Source organism: Bubalus kerabau, chromosome 17, assembly GCF_029407905.1.
Source record: "Bubalus kerabau isolate K-KA32 ecotype Philippines breed swamp buffalo chromosome 17, PCC_UOA_SB_1v2, whole genome shotgun sequence".
Classification (NCBI taxonomy): domain Eukaryota; kingdom Metazoa; phylum Chordata; class Mammalia; order Artiodactyla; family Bovidae; genus Bubalus; species Bubalus kerabau.
This window is the reverse complement of record NC_073640.1, coordinates 13,051,824-13,072,552: the sequence shown is the minus strand read 5'-3', so window position 1 is coordinate 13,072,552 and position 20,729 is coordinate 13,051,824. Positions and strand designations below refer to the sequence as shown.

The window sequence follows — 20,729 nt, the reverse complement described above, 5'->3', positions numbered from 1 at the left end:
GTACTCTGAGTAGTTGCAAACTGTGCTGGCTGTGTTCAGAAAAGTTGGCAGATTTCAGCTGATGGATTTCAGTCTAGCAGCCAAGATGATCAACTAAATAAGCCATTTATCAAATGTTAGGGACCTTTATCTGATTTTATTTTGTAGTGCAGCCAGACATAGCTTAAAAACATAGACGGATCTGTCAGAATGAGGGGCTGAGTATGGTTATAGAAAAGAATAAAACAGTGCCCCCAATGAACCCAATTTCATTTTGTAGGATATATGGTTCTTATTTTCTCCAAACATTTCCCCAAACATTTAAGCAAGAGACCCAGATCCTCATGCCCATCCTATCCGCCAAGGCGTTCTTGCAGCCTATTGCAGTTTCTCACACACGGTAGGCATCAGGCGAATAGACTAGATTACTGGATGACTACACACAAGGGCAAGAGTGAGCACTCAACTAAAATAAAATAATTTCTTCTGTTTATATATACACTCCTGTGGGATATGGGTCTTGCAATTCTGAGATAATCTGTTAGCTATTTACTCATAAATACAAACTGAAGGAACATAATAAGTCCTTCTATCCCTCTTTATCCATCTCTCTATTCATCCATCCATTCCTTTATCCATCTATCCCTCCATACATCCCTTTATCCATCCATCTCTCCATCCATCCCTTTATCCATCTGTCCCCCCATCTCCCATATATTTATTAATTACTCTACCTTTCCATCCACCTCTTTATCATCAAAGATTTTACCAACAAATCTTTACTGAATGTCTTATTTACCTGGCGTTACATATGTTTGGCAATGGGAATTCAGAGATGGGACAAAGATCCAAGATCTCTCTCTTTAGGAACTGTATGTTCTGTAATGGTTTCAGAAAAAGCAAATAGAAGAGCTTGTAATGGAAAATACACTATGTTTTCAAGTGAGACTTGCTGTCTATTAGCATCGAGCTTACAGTAAGGCAACGAGAATACACGGTCACTGCAGCTGCTCTCACAACTCAGCTGTGAATCTAAAGGCGTGCAAGAACCCAGCCTGCCGCTACTGCCAAGTCACTTCAGTCGTGTCCGACTCTGAGCGATCCCATAGACGGCAGCCCACCAGGCTCCTCCGTCCCTGGGATTCTCCAGGCAAGAACGCTGGAGTGGGTTGCCATTTCCTTCTCCAATGCATGAAAGTGAAAAGTGAAAGTGAAGTCGCTCAGTTGTGTCTGACCCTCGGCAACCCCATGGACTGCAGCCTTCCAGGCTCCTCCATCCATAGGATTTTCCAGGCAAGAGTACTGGAGTGGGATGCCATTGCCTTCTCCGTAACCCAGCCTAGCATCAGCAAAAGTGAAGAGGCATGACTTGCAGATGAGGTGAACATGCTCTGCACAATCTAGGGAGACTGTGACATGTGACTGGAAAAAGACCCTGGGGTCCTGCTGGGGTCCTCTTTGAGAATGTACTAGATGGAAAATTAAAATGAAAATTTTACATCATATCAACTAAGCTCGGGTCAACCCTCAGACTTCTGGAACCTCCCCACAAGGCAAGGGTCAGACAGGAGCAAACCACTTGTGAAATCTTGGGGGCCCCAGCTCCAGGAGTCTCCATCCCATTTATTTACACTCACAACATTTAGTGCTCAAACACGCCATTTGAGATACTGTTAATGAATACATGGTAGCCACACGTAATAAGTTTAAGAGATATCAAAGTTTGTAGGGGTGACATGAAATATTTTCTTAGAAATGAATGGTGCATAGATCAGTTTTAAGTGTTCTGCCCAGATTGTCCAGAAGTAGAATTTTGAAACCACACCTAAGACAGGATGCCTTCTCAGAAGGTCTCCAGAAATAACAAACAACTCCATAATTCTGCTATGGGAACTTATACACACATGAATCTTAGGAAGAGCCTCGTAAGAAAACACTGCAAACTGGAAAACACCGATGGGAAGTCTGACACGTGAGTTCTGCCCCTTTAAATGTAAATAAAGGCATGTTTCACCTTTTCAGCAGACTTGTGCAGGACAAGCTTAGCACAGCACTCGGAAACAGACGAGGTGTGCCTGAATTCAGGGGCATTTCTTCCCTTCAGATTGTACCCATGTTGCCTGGCTCAGCACTGAACTCTTGAAACCCTCACAGAAAAGTGACACTTTTCATTCATTTTCATTGATTTTCCAATTTCAGTTAAATTATGTTGATCTTTCTTTTCTTTTCTTTTTTTTTTATGTATTGTGGCTAGAAAGGCTAAATTCAACTCCCATAATTATATACTTGCAATTTAACAAACACCCAAATGACAGGGTCATGAACTTGAGACACATTGGTACCCCCAAATAAACCTTAAAAATGCTGTGATCTACTATATTATCATTCCGCTTTATAAATAGAGACAAAACATTTTCTATCAGTAAAAATAGAAGCTGAGATAGAGAAATCACCATTTCATCTTTCTTTTGCAAGAAGAATTTGCAAGTGATTTTGGGAGAATTAGGGGTTATGGGAAAGCTGGTGTGTGTGTGCATGCGCATGTGCACTCTTTCACACACATGCTAGATGGGGGATAAAGGGAGAATTGGAAAGTCATTACCTCCCTCTGAAGAAGATAATACATCAGTCAGGCAATAACAAAAATAAGGAGGTTTGGAAAAAGAATGGGAGACAAAATGGAGGAAACGGACTTGAAATATTCTTTTTTCTGCTTCCTATTTTTGATGAAAAACCATTGCATGTTCCAAGTGACAATCACAATTTCAATGCAAATTTCATTCTCTTCCTTCCCTTCCAATAATTCCCCATTTCCAGCTCCAGTTTCCCACCCTTTACATGTAAGATCTTACTGTCATCTCCAACTCATTCTTACTAATATGTCAAAAAACATACTTAGATGGTACTGGCACAAAGAGAGAAATATAGATCAATGGAACAAAATAGAAAGCCCAGAGATAACCCATGCACCTATGGACACCTTATCTTTGACAAAGGAGGCAAGAATATACAATGGTGAAAAGACAATCTCTTTAACAAGTGGTGCTGGGAAAACTGGTCAACCACTTGTAAAAGAATGAAACTAGAACACTTTCTAACACCATACACAAATATAAACTCAAAATGGAATAAAGATCTAAATGTAAGACCAGAAACTATAAAACTCCTAGAGGAGAACATAGGCAAAACAGTCTCCTACATACATCACAGCAGGATCCTCTATGACCCACCTCCCAGAATATTGGAAATAAAAGCAAAAATAAACAAATGGGACCTAATTAAACTTAAAAGCTTCTGAACAACAAAGGAAACTATAAGCAAGGTGAAAAGACAGCTTTCAGAATGGGAGAAAATAATAGCAAATGAAGCAACTGACAAACAACTAATCTCAAAAATATACAAGCAACTCCTACAGCTCAATTCCAGAAAAATAAATGACCCAATCAAAAAATGGGCCAAAGAACTAAATAGACATTTCTCCAAAGAAGACATACAGATGGCTAACAAACACATGAAAAGATGCTCAACATCACTCATTATCAGAGAAATGCAAATCAAAACCACTATGAGGTACCATTTCACGCCAGTCAGAATGGCTGCGATCCAAAAGTCTACAAGCAATAAATGCTGGAGAGGGTGTGGAGAAAAGGGAACCCTCTTACACTGTGGGTGGGAATGCAAACAGCCACTATGGAGAAGTGTGGAGATTCCTTAAAAAACTGGAAATAGAACTGCCTTATGACCCAGCAATCCCACTGCTGGGCATACACACTGAGGAAACCAGAATTGAAAGAGACACGTGTACCCCAATGTTCATTGAAGCACTGTTTATAATAGCCAGGACATGGAAGCAACCTAGATGTCCATTAGCAGATGAATGGATAAGAAAGCTGTGGTACATATACACAATGGAGTATTATTCAGCCATTAAAAAGAATACATTTGAATCAGTTCTAATGAGGTGGATGAAACTGGAGCCTATTATACAGAGTGAAGTAAGCCAGAAAGAAAAACACCAATATAGTATACTAACGCATATATATGGAATTTAGAAAGATGGTAACAATAACCCTGTATACGAGACAGCCAAAGAGATACTGATGTATAGAACAGTCTTTTGGACTCTGTGGGAGAGGGAGAGGGTGGGATGATTTGGGAGAATGGCATTGAAATATGTATAATATCATATATGAAACGAGTCGCCAGTCCAGGTTCGATGCACGATACTGGATGCTTGGGGCTGGTGCACTGGGACGACCCAGAGGGATGGTATGGGGAGGGAGGAGGGAGGAGGGTTCAGGATGGGGAACACATGTATACCTGTGGTGGATTCATTTTGATATATGGCAAAACCAATACAATATTGTAAAGTTAAAAAATAAAATAAAATAAAAAAAAACATACTTAGGAGTTTTGAGAGCACTGAAACTGGTAGGCAGTGGTCAAACAAGCATTCAGGTGATCAAAGAATCTCTGTTCTCAAGACATTTACTGTCTATGCCAGTGGTGCCCACTAGAACTTTCTGTGATGGTGGGAACAGTCTACCTGTGCCCTGGTCGGTAAAGTAGCCACTAGCCATGCGGGGCTCCTGATCACTTGAGATTTGTCTGGTCTGATGGAGAAACTGATCTTTACATTTTAATTTCAAGAATGTCAATTAAAATTTAAATAACCGTCTGAGACTAGCTGTTATTGCATCAGGTCTAGACCAAGTGGAAGAGGACATTCATTAAAGAGAGAGACAAGCATGTAAAGGAGCACGTGGCCGGTGCCCGGTGAGGCTGCAGGTAAGAGCAGTCAGAGACTGCAGGAGCAAGAGGTTGTGCAAGACCTGGGGGCGGAGCCCGGCTTCCCAGAGAGGTGGGCGGGTCTGACCCAGACTCCCAGGAGGAGCTACAGTGAAGAAAACAGAAGGGTGAGGAGAAGGCATTTGTAAATCAAAAATATGGAAGGGAAAATGCACAGGACCCCATAGGGAAACTCAGCGCTCGTCCTGGGGCAGATGGGCTTGCAGAAGTCAAGGGTGACTGCCAGGGGACAGGCCATGGGACAATGTCCTGCTGGGAACAAGGGATCCCAGGATGGGGGCAGATCTGGGTGGCTGATGATGCAGAGCACCCCCAAGTGGGTTGGCGTCTTCCTGTGTGAAGGGCCAAGAGGCTCTCTTATGGAAAGGAGGCTGGCCTGCGGGGTTCGACAGGGTGGCCCTGGAACTCGGAGAAAGGCCAGGACCGGGGGCACGTGCAGCGGGACGTAAGTGGGCCAGGAACAACACTCCTAAGTGGGGCAGCTGCCACCAGCTCCCTCTGACAGTCATGAGTGGTCTGACTGATTGTCCATGTATGGAAACTGGGCCCCCGATTTCCAGAATTTCTGATTTTCAGAAAGGCTGGAAATGGGAATTAAAAAAAAAACACGAAATATAAAGTTGAAGTATTTTGATATGGCAACTAATATGAAATCTTAAAACACCCTGGGCCAAACCAAAGAGCCGGCGTGTAGGCTGACTCAGCCCATGGGGTACCTGTCTGTGACACGTGACCTGGAAGATGGGGAGATTCCTACAGGGATGGCCTCGCAGGACAAGAGCTGAGCCTGAAGGGCACACACTGGCACGGACAGCACAGGGTCTGAGAAAGGGGTAAGTTGAAGCCACCAGACTCTGTGACAAGGAGAGCATCAGTCATCTCAAACAGTCACCTCCCTCCCATCTACCCCTCACTCAGAGTGGAAAAGTGAGGCAGGCAGAGCCCAGTCACAGGGGCCTCAAGAGTAAGTGGCAGGTGAGCAAACAGCCATCAAGCTGAATGAATGCAAATGACCTCAAAGGACGTGATTTTTTCGGTGTGTGCTTTCTGGGGTCACATAACATGTCATCTCCCTTGACCGATTTTCCCCATCCAGCCACGGGTCGATATCTCATTGCCGCTCCCACGATACGGAAGGGGCCATTGATGGAAGCCCCACATCTTCCCGCGTGTGAAAGCCACGTTCGATTCTCATGAAAGGGAAGTGGTGTGTCTTTCCGCTCACCTCCCGGTCCAGCAGTGCAGGTGACACAACGGTGACAATGTCTCCTTTTTCGGGATCGATGTAGAACATGTTGGGAGACGGCTTGTCAGGCGTCTGTTGACGGATATTGTACCGCAGGAGGGCATTATCCGTGGCTGGGTCATCTGCATCAAAGGCTGTCATCCGCATCACCGTGGTTCCTGCGGGGGCGAGACAGAGAGCATGTGATGGTCACCTGGGGGACAGTGATGGGCCAAGCCCGTCCCCCACCTGGGCAATGGCTGTAGAGTGATGTGTCAATCACTTTCCAGATTATGAAAAGCAAAGCCTTTCCCTGGCTCCCTTAGGTTTTAACTTCCCTTACCCCCTCCCTCTCTCCTCCATCACGTTAAAAGACCTGAAATATAGAAAAGAAATGTTTGCTGTTCAGCAGATTGACAGCTTAATTTTTCCTTCTGCTGATATGCTGTTTATTTCCATGGGTTTTCATCCCATTGTGGATGTGGCTCTGTGACAATGGCCTTCACTCTAAAAGCTCTTATTGAATGCCTACCACGTGGGGGAGGGGACCCTGGGCTGGGTTCTGGGGAAATAGAGGTGCAAAAAGTCACATTCTCTGGGGTCTGGCAGGTCAGCGATAAGCAGCAGAGACAGCATATGAAAATATTAACGCACTCGCAGTGCACTGAGAGAGGGTGATGTGAATACGGAAGAGAGCAGCCTCGTCTAGCCAGGGGCTCGGGAGGGGTCCCTGGTGCAGGGCCCAAGGGTGCGTAGGTGTAAGGGAGGGGAGGGGGAGGGGGAGGGCCTCTAAGGGAAAGGCATCCCAGTTACTTCTGGTTAAAGGGAACCGGGAACAGACAAGACTTGAGCACCTCTGTGCACAGGCGTGACGACTTGGGTGTTACAGGTGTTTTTGTGGGGATGTTCAGGGTGAGTCTGAGAAAAGCTGGGAAACGACCTAAACGTCCAACAACAGGGGAATTGCTAAAATGATGGCATCCCCACACTATGGAATGTTTTGCAGCACTCAGAAAATGTTTGTAGATCTAATGTGTTCTAAGACGAGGGGCTCTCCAAAATTGAAAAATATCAGGTTGGGGAATGTCACCCATAGTAGGCAATTCATGGGGTCACAAAGAGTCAGACATGACTGAGCGACTGAACTGACTGACTGACTGGCCCACAGTATACCATCATTTCTGTGAGCCTATTAACATGCGGAAAATTCCACAAACTTTATGCATGTATTTTTTCAAGTACAGTTTATGTCCATAAACGGATAGAGGAAGGTCTATAGGGGTGGACTTCACACTGATTTTGGTGGCTAAACTTGGGCAAGGGGAGAGGGTACCGGGAATAATGGTCATGGGAGAAGATGATAGCCCAATCTCTAATGTTTTGATCATTTTTACAAGGGGGATGTAGTTTTGAGATTAAAATTTAATTTAAAGGGATCATGGTTATAAACACCAGTAGAAGCACAGACTAGAACAGAATCAGGCACATTTGCCCGTTGTCCTGACAGCTGTGAGCCTGGGTGACCTGCTCAACCATAGATCTTCACTGTAGTTTACGCTCCTGTGAATACAGGCCCCATGTCCTGATTCTGAATCCTCTGGGCGCACAGCATGGGGGCAACCTGGTATGAGGCTGAAGCAGTAGAGCTATGGTTCCCAGCAGGAATATCCAGGAAATATTCTAGCTTAACGGAAACACAGAGTCCCTCCAGCTCGGCTACCATCCTCGTGTTCCTTTCCCTTTTATAACAGTGCTTCTTGAATAGTGAAAGCCAGTTTATTCTTTCCCACAATTGGAATTACTAACCATCAGGTCTGAATGATCAGGCAAAGCATCTGAGTATTCTAAGGTGGGGTCAGTTAGTTCCACAGTCTTAGCTGATTTCACCAACACTGCCTTAGGCCAGATGCCTCCGGACATGTCTGCTACTCTATCTCTGCCCTTTGCTTCTTTGTGAAATTGTCACAGGGCAGGCCTCAGGGTCCAGGGTAAGAATAGCAAGTTCTTGGCATGTGCAGCAGCCTGCTCCCTGGCCCCTTGCCTTTGGGAGATGGCAGCAAGCCATTTGATTGTTATGTTCTATTTCCCACTGGGACGCTCTGTGGGATCAGGGTTCTGTCTCTGTCCAGTGGGCCAGGCAGCCACTGCCAGTCCATCAGCGTGAGTGTGAAGGGTACACTCAGTTGCCTTCATGGCCTAGGAAAACAGGCCTACTTGGGGGGTCTCTGCCAGAAATCAGAGGCAGCTTCCAGGCTCACATCTTACCCTGGGCTGAGCTCACTGCGCTCTGAGTGGGCAAGGCCTGGAAGGACTGTGGATGCCACAAGAAACAGTCTCCAGTCACGTACGTGTGATTGGCTGCCTTGTACTTTGTCAGTGTCTAATGAATGCTTGACTGATGGAATCCATGCCCTATTTAATTTGCCATTAATTGAAGTTAGAGATGAACAAGCAAAAGAAAGCATAAAAAAATGAAGTCATCACAGTTTGGGACTGTCACAGTTTGTGACTGGCTTCATAAGAAGGGGGGAAAAAGCACCTCTCAGGTTGATGAATTTTTAGTTTCTACCAGGCCATTCATTAGTCATGTCATTTTTCATTGTTAGTTTTTACAGATTTGATAACATGGTATATGATAGATGGGTTCATATGACATGGGTTCTATCCCTGGGTTGGGAAGAATGCCTTGGAGGAGGAAATAGCAACCTGCTCCAGTATTCTTGCCAGGAAAATCCCATGGACAGAGGAGCCTGGTGGGCTACAGTCCAGAGGGTCACAAAGAGTTGGACATGACTGAGCATACACACACAGCGTGGTATGATAAAAGGCTATTCTGGAATATTCCCAAGGACATATAGAAGATGCTTTTTGTTTTAATGGATTATTAGGGAGCAAGTGACCTGATATTAAGCCGTGCCTTGGTCTTCGCCCAGCATGAGCACGCGTCTGGGTTCATTTCTGAGGCCCGCCTCTGTGGGGTGTGAGCGTGCGTCTGCGTTCACTTCCGAGGCCCGCCTCTGGGGGGCGTGAGCGCGCGTCTGGGTTCAATTCTGAGGCCCGCCTCTGGGGGGCGTGAGCACGCGTCTGGGTCCACTTCTGAGGCCCTCCTCTGTGGGGCGTGAGCGCCATTTATGGCATCTGCAAGGGTCTGCAGCTCTGAAGGAAGCAGCCTGACCTAGGTTCAGTCATAGCTAACTGTGTGAACTCAGGCAAGCCAGCCAGCCTTCCGTGAGCCTCAGTTTCCCCATGCGCCTGCTCCTGACATGAGGACATCAGTAACACTCCTCTCTCTGGTCACTGTAAGGAGGGCAACACATGACATAGCTCAGTGCCTGGTAGGTCAGTGTTCAGAGGCGATGCCTTTATCATCGTCCTGGCCTGGGCTCTGAGCCCATCACGGAGGTGCAGGCAATGGCCTCAGATGGACGCAGGAGCTCAGAGTCGAGTTGTCCATGGAAACTGGCCCCTGGCATGGCAAGAGTCCCGGCACCCGTCTGCTCCGAGTTACCCTGCCTTGCCCTCCCCTTCCTGTAGCTCCCTGCGGCTCCTCTCCCCAGCCTGGCTTTTAAAAGTGCTTTGCTGAAACCCTCTGGGGAGTTCAGGGCTTCTTAGGGCATGAGCTCCAAACTCTGATGGAACCATCTGTTTGGCCTCACTGTGCGTCGGGTGCATGAACTTGTACTAACACTGCCACCTAGTCCGCAGTTTTAGCTTGTGGATTTGGGTTTGTACTGTGGAGATCACAAATCTCTATGAACACAAACACATGCATGTGTACACACACTGACACACCTACACACACACATTCGGCAGCCACCAACGCTTCTCCATATGGTACTCTAATCCTCCTCTAGGATCAGGGCTCTATCTTGAGCCCCGGCTTGATGGGTCCATCATCCTGCCCTTGCCTACTCCTCCCCAGGGATGGGATGGTGATTTTAGTACTTCCAGGTTCTGCAATGGCTGGAAAAGCCTCGTAAACCAGCATTTCCTAGATTGTTTCCAAGAGACCCTAGTTCTGTGGGCTCAGTGGAGAAACCCATTTGGGAAATATGCAGGAAGCACAGTTGAACAGGTTTCCCCTCCTGAAGGATTCCTAGCATCCTTAATAAGCAAATGCATATTGTGAATCTCCAAGAGAGAACAGAATTTGTAGCATTTCCCAAACTTCTCTGTTGATGGAAACTCTTCATTTTAAGAACATCTTTATGTGATGGATCACACTGTCCTAAATCTAGCTTGTGGGGGACCCAGACTGTGTTCTGTTCATATTTATAAGCTTGGTAGCTGACACTGAATAGGTCCTCCATCAATGTCCGTTGGGTAGAATTGCATTCTTACAGCTCACTGTAGCTTTGACTTATTCCACAGTGACTGAAGTCACGGATAGCTCGTTGGTGAGAAGAGTGGACCGCACTGCCTGGACATTTTTCATAACCAGGTGTGCTTCTCACTGCCTCTGAGCTCTTTCCCCTCTAGAGGCCCTTATTGGACCTGGATTCAATAGACACATGCCAGTTCCAGGTTCAGGGCTGGTGGCTAGCTGGTGGGTGCCAGGACAGTTGTTTCAGTGTGTCTGGATGGCCCCGGTGCCTCAACCTTGCCCAAGCCCCAGTCCTGGACTCGGAGAAGCACTCGTTCATTTCTACCATCTCAGTGGCTTCTCATTCGTGCTCATCTTGTGCCTGTGAGTGCTTCCCGATGGCAGAGATGTGATAATTATATGATAGACACACATGCAGGTCCTCCACGTGGTACATTTCTGTCTTCTCCCCCATCACAATATTCTCCCGAGTGTCAAAATAAATGATAATCACTCCGTCACTCCCAGAGCCAGATGAACTAGCAGCGGTCCCTCCAAAGCAGAATAGGAGAATTTCAAGCTGTGCTGGCTGAAAGCCTCAAGTCGGGCCATCATTTCCTTTTGTCGAAGGACATGGCTGCCAATGCGACAGGCTGATAAACCATTAGGAGGGTTTTGTCTTGGCCAAAATCCCCTTCTTCTTGGCTGTATTTCTCTGATTAAAGATAGGTGCTGCCTGGTATTATGACCTTGAAGCTGGTATTTGAAGTTTGGCTTCCTTGTGATTTCAGGCACAGTCATACCCTTGAGAAGCAGAGCACTGATCTGAGGGTAAGGGGCTGTTTTCAATCTCCCGGAAAGGTCAGCCAGCCTCAAGAGTGGGAGACTCTGAAAGACAGCTCGCTCTGTCTGTCTCACAGGTGACAACATCCTTCTGTTCTTGACATTTGCTTGCCTTCATCCCTGAACATTTCCTTCATATGATCAAAAGTGTCAGACTCTTTTTTCTTTTAAGAAAAAAAATACAAAACCGATATCCTATAAGTGAATAATATATGGAGACATGGACATTCAGGTCTGTATTTGGCAGAGGACTTCTGATAGCACAGTTGAAGCAACTGTGTGCTTTCCAGGGATGCAAAATTTAAAAACCGATGTGATCAGAGATGGCAGGCATCACTAAGTGTCAGAAGGGAAGCCCTTGGACTCTTGGCACCTTGACTTGTTCAGCCAGGTAAGAAGGTCACAGATGTATTGTGGGGGGCACATCTAGTCAGCCTGATGCTGATTGGAAACTGATTTCTGTTGAAACCCTTCAGGATGAAGGGGTTCTGGGCATCCTGATACCAAATGCCCAGCAAGCATTCTAGACATGGGATGACAAGCAGGCCAGTGCTCAGGAGGCTGAGAGCATTCCAGGACAGCCCTGGGCAAACCAGAATGAAGGCGTCACTGTACCGGCCAAGTTCTGCTTCCAGATACAGGCATATCTCATGGTCATGACTGTCAGAGCACAAACATGCAGACTGCTCCACTGTGATTTCAGTGGCCCAGAACGTCCAACTCCCCACCTGTCAACCAGCCTGGAACTACTTTCTGACCACACATGTGGACACAGCCTAGCTCTCTCCTAATAGTCCTTAATAGCGAGGAGAGAACCAGGCGAGCAAATGCAGGCAGAATAGTGTTAAGAGGCACCACTGAGGATGTGGCCTGTCGACTATCAAATCCTACCCCACCAACAACCATCTAGGCATCCCTGGGCAAATTCCTTTACATCGCAAATCCTCAACTTTCTCACTTTCAAAAGAGCATCTCCCTTCATTGGCTGTTGTGGGCATTGAACGAAATAATGCAGTGTTTCTCAACCTTTATTTTTTCATGTCAATTCACAGAGAATATTTTTAGATATGTTTTTTTCTCTTTCAGCCATCCCCTGCCATAGATATTTATGTATATACGATGGCCCTTTGAGGACCACAAACCACTGTAATAGCTCATGTTTTTAATACCCTCCCCTTCCAAGTACCAATTTTCTCCCTCTTAGAGGTTACACTGACCCCAAAGGGAATGAATAAATTGAGGAATATAAAGTCCAATGGCTGGGCAACGGTAAACACTCAAGAGATGTAAGTTTCATTGATATTCATATTCACTGCTCCAACTTGCAACTCAGTTCTGGGGACCTCATTGCTGTGTGTGATGGTGACGAGTCAAATGTCTGGTGGGACCCAACCACCCAGTGCAGTGCTCGCTGTGGGATTCATGCCCAGCATCTCAGAAGCGGGGATTAATTAAAATCTCTTAAGGAAACCATCCCTTTCTTTCCTTAGATAGCCTAGAAATGTCTGTCGAGCTCATGCATGCATGAACCAGCTTCCTCTGGTCTTGTTAATGTTTCCATGTACATGGGAATTAACAGGGAAACTGTCTAGATTAGTTGACAAAAGATACCAAACCAATCTGAGAGGTATCCAGAGGCAGCAGCACTCTGCGGTGCGTGCATGCCTGAAAAAGCACCCGAGGAATGAATCGTAAATAATGTCTTACTTTCCCATTGACCTACATTAGCACTTCAGACCTGCTTTATCTTCATTTGAGGGGATGTCCAATTGCAAGCCGCTCCTCATAATTCACTTTAAGTTTCTCTGCTTATCTCCAAAACACTCTACTAGCAGAGGGGGGTGGGAGGAGGAGGGGGCTGTCTGCTGTGGGTGAGGAAACTCCTAAAGAAAGTGCTTCCTGACACTCAGGGGAAGAGAGGCTTTGACCCTGACTCTGGGGAGGAGGGAAGGGAGGGAGCAAGTTAGATTTAAGGCCAGGCCTGGTGAGGTTTAACTTTGTCACCTTTGCTCCTTGTGGGGCGGGGGGCGGGGGTGCTGCCCCTCTGCCCCCTAATTATCCAGGGACAGTCACTCACCAGCACATTTTCATATGGTGGCCAGGCTGTGTATTAGACTCATAAGAGTTCTTGATGATGTGAGTTTAGATGAAGATGCCAACGACCTTTGGCTTCTCTCTGACGGCAGCCCAGACCCATTGGCCCCAAGGGTATGACTCTCCGGTCCCATTCCCAGAGTAGCATCATGGAATTATATTATATTTCACCCGCAGCAGACCCCACAGACTGATGGCTTCAGCAGCCATTTTAGACCATGAGGCGGCCCTTCAAATAAAAGCCATATGATAGAAAGGCAGACCACAAAGAATTTGAGTCTCTGAAGACATGGAGTTTGAAGGAAAGCTTGGACTTCCTGCCTTTGGCTTTGTTTACATGAACAAAAAATAAATAAAAGGTAAAAGCTCATATTGTTTGAGCCATTGTTATTTTGAGTTTGTTATTTCACGCAGTCACAACTAATGCTCTCTGAAAAAGGAGAAGGTAAAGATTGAAGAAAATAAATAAATGCACTTTATTAAGTAGTGTTACTCTAGAAAGTAAATTTAAGTAAAATTTGTCGCTTTAGCCTAGAGCTAGAGGGCAGTAATTTAGTCAAAAGTGGAAACATCTAGTCACAATTTCTCAGGTATTTTCAAATATTCAAGCTGACTTCCACTTACTTAAATCATCTTGAATCCAGAGATAATCTTTCTATCAGGTGGTAAGACTGTCCTATTAGCGGCCCCTGTCAAGCCACAACTCCACGTAACTGTGTATGGTTCCTTCCACCTGGACTGTGGGTTTAGCCATCTGACATTCTCTGGCCAGTGGGACACATGGATACAAACAGAGGTTTGGCAGTGCCTATTCACTGGAGCTTGTCCTAGAACCCAGTCACCATCTAAAGGTATCTGGGCTCTCCTGCTGGAGGCGGCCACATATCTGGGAAGTGATGCTCCCTGGCTGATACCCCTAAATACCCATCACACATGAAAGCTGAGCCCATCTTAGACCATTCAGCTCCAACTGAACTCCTGCACGACAGCAGCCATGTGACCAACCCCAGGCAGAACGAACAAGAGAAATGCCCACTGAACCCATCCCAACTTACAGAATCATACATAAATGACTGTTGTTTTAAGTCACTAAGTTTTGATGTGTATCATTATACAGCAATAGATAACAGGTATAGGATTATAAGTGGATTATTTTCACATAGAAGCTAGAAAATACTGCCAAAAAAAAAAAAATAGTGTGGAAGTTGCCATTTTTATTAACCAGATAGCACAATATATTCAACGGATTGGACCAGAATCAAAAGAGACAGGTGCAGGCAAAAAATAGATGAGAAGAAAATGCAACCCGCTTCCCAAATGTTGGGCTTTTGGGGCTACCAATGACGTCACCATAAATCACTGCACCATGCTGATTACTAAGCGTGGAGGTTGCCTAATGAGTATTCTCTGGAAAAGCACTGATCAAACCAGCACAAAGTACATACGTTCCATGCAGGTTTGAGATGAGTGAGTACCTTCAACTAGGAAGACAACTCTGTTCTTAAAAGTGAGAACGCCTTCAATTTTGAGATGGTCGCCCGCTTCCTATTATAGCAGCCAGGCGTGCCTCTGCGCAGCTGCAATTACCGCCGGCTTGATTTGAAATGCGATCAACTTCTGCTCTCAAATTTGCTCTCCCTCCCAGGAGCTAGTTGGTTTTTTAAATACAAATTGACAGTCAAATATGTAATAAGTTATGACAAGTTGAGCAATGGTTGTCTCCCATCTGTTTTCAAAGATTGTTTATTTTCATAGCGATAAAGAGATGGTGGTGACAGAGCCACCTTATGACTATTTCAGTTCTTGGTTGCGCCTGCTAATCGTTCAGTCTCTTGGCGCCTCTGCCCTGCTTCTCTGGTGAGCTGTTGTTTGAGCTGCAGCAGGCCAGATGTTGGGAAAAATAACTGTTTTTGAAATAGAAGGTAACACATGGTAAAACTAGGGTCCCTCCTGCCAGGATTCACTTTATTGCCCTAATTCCTTCATTTCATCCAGCATTTGAAGGTAATGTTTTTCTCAAAACCTATTAAAAAATTCTATTTAATCTTTTTATCTCTAATTCCTTTTCTATGCAGCTCTTTCAAAAGGATCCAGGAAACGCTGTTGAATTAACTGATTTTGCCTAAAATACTTCAAAAAAGCAATTTTAAGTGGAATATCTATCTTTAGCATTCCACAGTAATAAAAAGAAATCTTTGTATAGGATTAGTAGGAAGTAGCTGAAATTCTCAAATGGGAAAATATTTTTTCCCATAAAACTCAAGGGAAAGACAAGAGGAAGTTATGTAGTTTTTGTTTGTTTGTTGCTAAACCAATTTAAGAGATATTTAGAAAGTAATTCTAGTTCTCCTTAGAGCAGTGGTTTTCAGTGGGGTTGCTTCTATCCCTCAGCTGACCCTGGGCAATGTCTGGAGACGTTTTGGGGTTGTCACGATACTGGAATCTAGGGGCAGAGGCCAGGGGTGCTGCTAGACACTGCACAAGGGATGGAACAGCCCCACCGCACAGAATCAAGCAGTCCTAAGCGTCAGTAGTGCTGACGCTGAGAAATGCCATCTCAGAGTCATGTACACCCTTGTATCTAAGAGTAACGGCACTTCTAAAATCCCGCACCCACAGAATGGAAATAATCAGCCTTTCTTTTGGAAGAACTCTCACTGATGTGAAGCTCATTGAGCACAGTCATACTGTCTCTTCTGTATTTATTCCCCTCACAATGGCTCAAATATTAGCACCGCTGAATGTGCAGATATACATAGTATATAATGTTGAAGAACATGCTAATACTAGATGCAAACAAGTCTGTATAGAATGTATAAGTGACAAGGTCGTACTGTATAGCACAGGGAACTGTGGTCAGTATCCAGTGATAAAGCACAACAGAAAAGAATATGAAAAATAATGCATATATGCTCATAACCGAGCCACTTTGCTGTACAGCAGAAACTAATACAACATAGTAAATCAACTATGCTTCAGTAAATGAGAAAAGAACATGCTAACACTAACATCATTTAGTTTTTCTGCTTAAATTTCATGAGAAAAGCATGAAAATCTTCAGATACCAGGATAATGCTTTGTACATAGTTAAGAGTTTTGTAAACATTTTTTTGAATGCATGAGTGAATCAATAAATGAATAAGGTGAATGAATGAATGAAGAATGAATACTTTTATTTCTTATCATCTTTCTTCTATTACAGCTTGAGGTAATGATGAAGGTATAAGCAGAAACAGGTAAATAATTCATGCCTGACTTGCCCTAAATATTACTTCATAGGTAAAGTCTGAAAATTGGCCTGTTTTCCTTATTTATATCTATTTAAAGGGCAAAGGTGAGGCAGTTTTGTTATTTACAAACATGGACTATGTGTTAGGCTGGTGTAGACTGAGAAAATAAATTTCAAGCCGAAATTTTACTGGCTTAACACATGGCTTAACCTGTCGCTCAGAGTCAGTCCATTTGGAGGGCTCCCTTTCAAGCGGTTCGTTCCCAGTTGTGACATAGGGACCTAAACTCTGGGATCTGGTAGTCTTGCCACTGGGACACATGGTTTCACGGCTGTTGTGGGAAGAGCAGAGGCTGCAAAGCCATGTGCAGGCTCAGGAAGTACTTCAGCCGGAAACGGTGCGGGTCACCCCAACTGCCTGCCGCCTATGGCCAGACCTGGGTCTAAGGCGAGTTCAAGAACAGGGCGTGTGGCCCATGTGATCGGCCAGGGCACTGTGTTCAGAAGGGCCCTGTGCTTGTTTTCATACTCCGCTGTCACCTTCTTGACATTCTTAATAATTGTTGAACACGGGGGGCCCACATATTCACTCTGCAAACTATGCAGCCTGTCTGGTTAAGAGCAAGGAGCCAGACCTGAGAGAGGCCAGGGAAATGTACAAGGGGGCACCGAGACCCCCCAGGGGGCAGTGGGCATCTTGGTCAGAGATCTTGCTAGTCAAGCCACAACGAGAACCCCTTTGTCTCCATCACTAGGGCTCCAGTGGTCACTGCTCCCAGAACTCGCAGCTTCCCCAACAGAGTCATTCCTATTATGTGAGAAGCAACACAAAGTCTACACAGGGTCTTCTCTGACTCCTGACCTGCACTGTGCCAGCTCCCGCCTCCGAAGCTCTGGGATCCCTGCCCGGGACACCTGTGTGAGCTCCACACTCTATTTGTCTCCTGGCTCCCAGCTCTAGAGCTCACCTCCGACACCCCCGAGCTGCTGTCTTCCTGGCCTCTGCCTTGATTTGCTGGGTCCTGGGCTGCCTTCTTTTTTTTTAAAATAAGATACTTATGCTTAGTTTTCTCCCCTGACAACCTGGGTCCCCCCAGATGAGGCCACACAACAGTATGACATTAAAGAAATACGAGAATCGTACATTGTGAGCTGGCTGCTCATCTGAATCACCTGGGAAGATTTAAAAATACTCCTGATGCTTTAAACTCACCGTTAGAAATCCAGAATCTAGTGACTGGGCATAGAGTTGGAAGAAAACGATCCTGGTGATAGACAGGGCCAGACAGACGGGGACTCTGACATTCTCCTTACTGGCCACGTGATCCGGGTGATATGTGCAAGTTCTCACAACCTCAGTGCCCTCACCTGTTAGCTAAGCAGACGCCTGCCACTGTTTAAAGTTGGTTCAAAGATCCATGTAAAATAGAGGAGGCCCTATGAGGCAGTCTGTGCAGTAATTCTACCGGGAGGAAAAGGAACGTGTGGACTTAGTGTGTGCCAGGAATAGTCCCCACACAGCCCTGCCAGAGTAATTAGATCCTTTCCCTTTGAAGAAGGAGAAGCAGAGATTCCGAGAAGTCAGACACCCTGCCCAAGATCGCCAAACACAAGCGCTGAGCAGGTCCTCAGGAGGACACACAGAGGACCTTTCCCGCTGGTTCCCACCGCTGCCCAGACTGTTAAGAGCGCTGCAGTCAGTAACTCCCCCTACAGGCCTGTGCCCTATCTATCATTAGCCCCATGTTACAGGGAGGGAAGCTGACGTGGGTGAAGGTGGAATCCCTGGCCCTCTGACCAGGCTATCCAGGGCTCAGTGGCCGAGCCATGATGCCTTCAGCACAGGTCATGGCCCTTAGACACTTCAAATTACATTTTGCACATGGAACAATTAATTTTCAAGAACTCCCGCTGCAGACTGGTTGCATAACACTCTGGGGGTATTTTTGAGCCACGTCGGGAGCGCAAAGGATTAGTAGGGCCAGCTTCACTCCCGAGTTGGAGTGAAGACTAGATTGATGACCCCAGAACTTCCCCTGTTAGGTAAATAACCTGCCTGAAGTCACAGGCATGATTCACGAGGAGGCTTGGGAAATTTGGCAGGGTGGGGGAGAGGCGCTGGTGGTTACCGCAGTGACAAGATAGAAATGAGGCAGGATGTAGAAATACGGCACATCCAAGGCGCGAGGCTCTGCCTTCAGTGGGGAGAAAGCGCCCGCAAATTGCTGCTGGAGCTGTAATGTTGCTGATTTTGCAAACATGTGTTCTTCAACTTGATAAGTAAATACATATTGGGTAGCATGGTGATGTCGCAAGCTGTTGTTTTATGGCTGGGAAGTCAGCTGCCTGTGATTGATGCAGCAATGAAAGTATTTATAAAATAACACCAAATTAGAAGGAGTCCTTTTATGAGCCTGGGGAAATGGATCTTTTATGAAGAATACAACTTGATGAAGGAGTTTGATCAGGGTCACACGAATCTGAAATTAAACATGCTTGACATTGAAATCTAAGAGGGACCCCTCTGGATGTGCAGGCTCTCTGCCTGGGGGGAGGGTGGTGAAGCTTCTCCCTGACTATCCTGCCACGAGGAGGGTCATTTCCAGTTGCCATGCTGTTTCTCTCCAGGGTGATGTCACTTCTGAGAGCTGTATTACCTTTCGCAAGCCATCGGGACACCACTCGGAGTAACTAAGACACCACATACAACTGAGTGATACATACAGATTCACCCTTGTTTCACATGGGACCAAACAGCGTCAGGCACGTAGTAGATGCTCAGTGAATATTTGGTTATGGAACAAATGGAGAAGAGAGCCAATGGTGTCTGGCTCACTCTGTATGAATATTTTCTCATTTCACTTATGTTTTTAAATTGTCTCTCCTGTGTGTGTATTTCAGTCTCCTAATGGTGCTGCCTTTCCAGATTGGAATGTTCTCTTCTTGGAAATAGTTTGGCAGGGAACAGACCAAAGGCATCTGTTCCCCCAGCTGAGAGAGCCAACAGGCACCTGACTCAGGCTGGTTTGATGGGATGCTTCCCTGGGTAGTAATGGTACTCATCAATAGGCTTGTTGTGTGGGTAAAGGAGTATTTGAATATGTATAATATTCAGTACAGGACTTTGTTCTTTGAGAATATAATTATCGTTATAAGATGAGAGAGGCACAGGTCAAAGGCTCCACTTTTGATAAAGAAGTAGAAGTTAAGTTTGAATGAATGCATGATTAGGTGAAATAGTTGTTTTTTTTCCCTTCAGGTAATTTTAGGTTGCATAGATAGAGGTAGATTAGCAAGTATGAGGGAGGTGATCATTATTTTAACTCAATATTAAGCCTGGTAGCTCAGATGGTAAAGAATCTGCCTGCAAGGCAGGAGACCTGGGTTTGATCCCTCAGTGGGGAAGAGCCCCTGCAGAAGGGAACGGCAACCCACTTCAGTATTCTTGCCTGGAGAATCCCATGGACAGGGGAGCCAGGCAGTCTACAGCCCATGGGGTTGCAGAGTCGGACACGACTGAGCAACTAACACTACTACTATCAAGCCTTAATAATATTTCAGGGCTTATTCCATGTGCCAGGTGACTCACAGATAATCAAAATACATCCCCTTCTTTCAAGCTGCCAAATTGGTCTTGGTCTTTACTTTAGCCTTGTCTGTCTTTTCTGAAATTCTTTCTGTTAGCCAAGATCAGTTCATAAGCTTCCATTATAGCCCTGCAAAGGGAGGGCCAGGAGAGCCATCCTCTGATGCCCAAAGGTCTGATGTCATGAGTAAGAAGTGGAGAGGGAATGCTGTGTGGCTAGAGGGGCACCTGGGGCTCTGGGTTCCTTGGTCCCTTCCTCCATTTCTTTGCCATCAGCAGCACAGCATCTTCGAATCTCTCTCTGTGTCTCTGACTTCTGCTTCCCTCATCACAGCTCCTTCTCTGCTTCTGACCCTCCTGTCTCCCTCTTATTGTGGCCTAGGGTTCAGGAGGCAGAAAATACACAGATGGTTGAAAGTTAAAGTGAGGGTGTGCAAACAGGTGTGTGTGTGTGTGTGTGTGCAGGGGGTGATTCACTACCACTAAAAGCCCTGGAGAGCCATGAGGACCTGCAACGGGACATCTTTTACTACAATATCTGCCTGCAACAAAGGAGGGCCATGCAGGACTGTTTGCGGACAGAACAGAGTTCTGGAAATGGCGGGAGCCAGGCCTGGCCTCCTCTCAGGGTCTCTTCGTGCTCTACTGGCCCATGATACCC

The 20,729-nt window shown here is 45.8% G+C and overlaps 1 protein-coding gene across 4 annotated transcripts in view; it reads right to left on the bottom strand.

The window, feature by feature from the left end:
- Positions 1–20,729, bottom strand: part of CDH13 (cadherin 13) — a 1,017,465-nt gene that overhangs the window by 229,069 nt on the left and 767,667 nt on the right. For all 4 annotated transcript variants that reach the window (XM_055551337.1, XM_055551339.1, XM_055551336.1 and 1 more), the window contains one exon: positions 6,014–6,192. In XM_055551337.1, the coding sequence (XP_055407312.1) occupies positions 6,014–6,192 (179 nt within the window). The remainder of the gene's footprint in view (positions 1–6,013; positions 6,193–20,729) is intronic.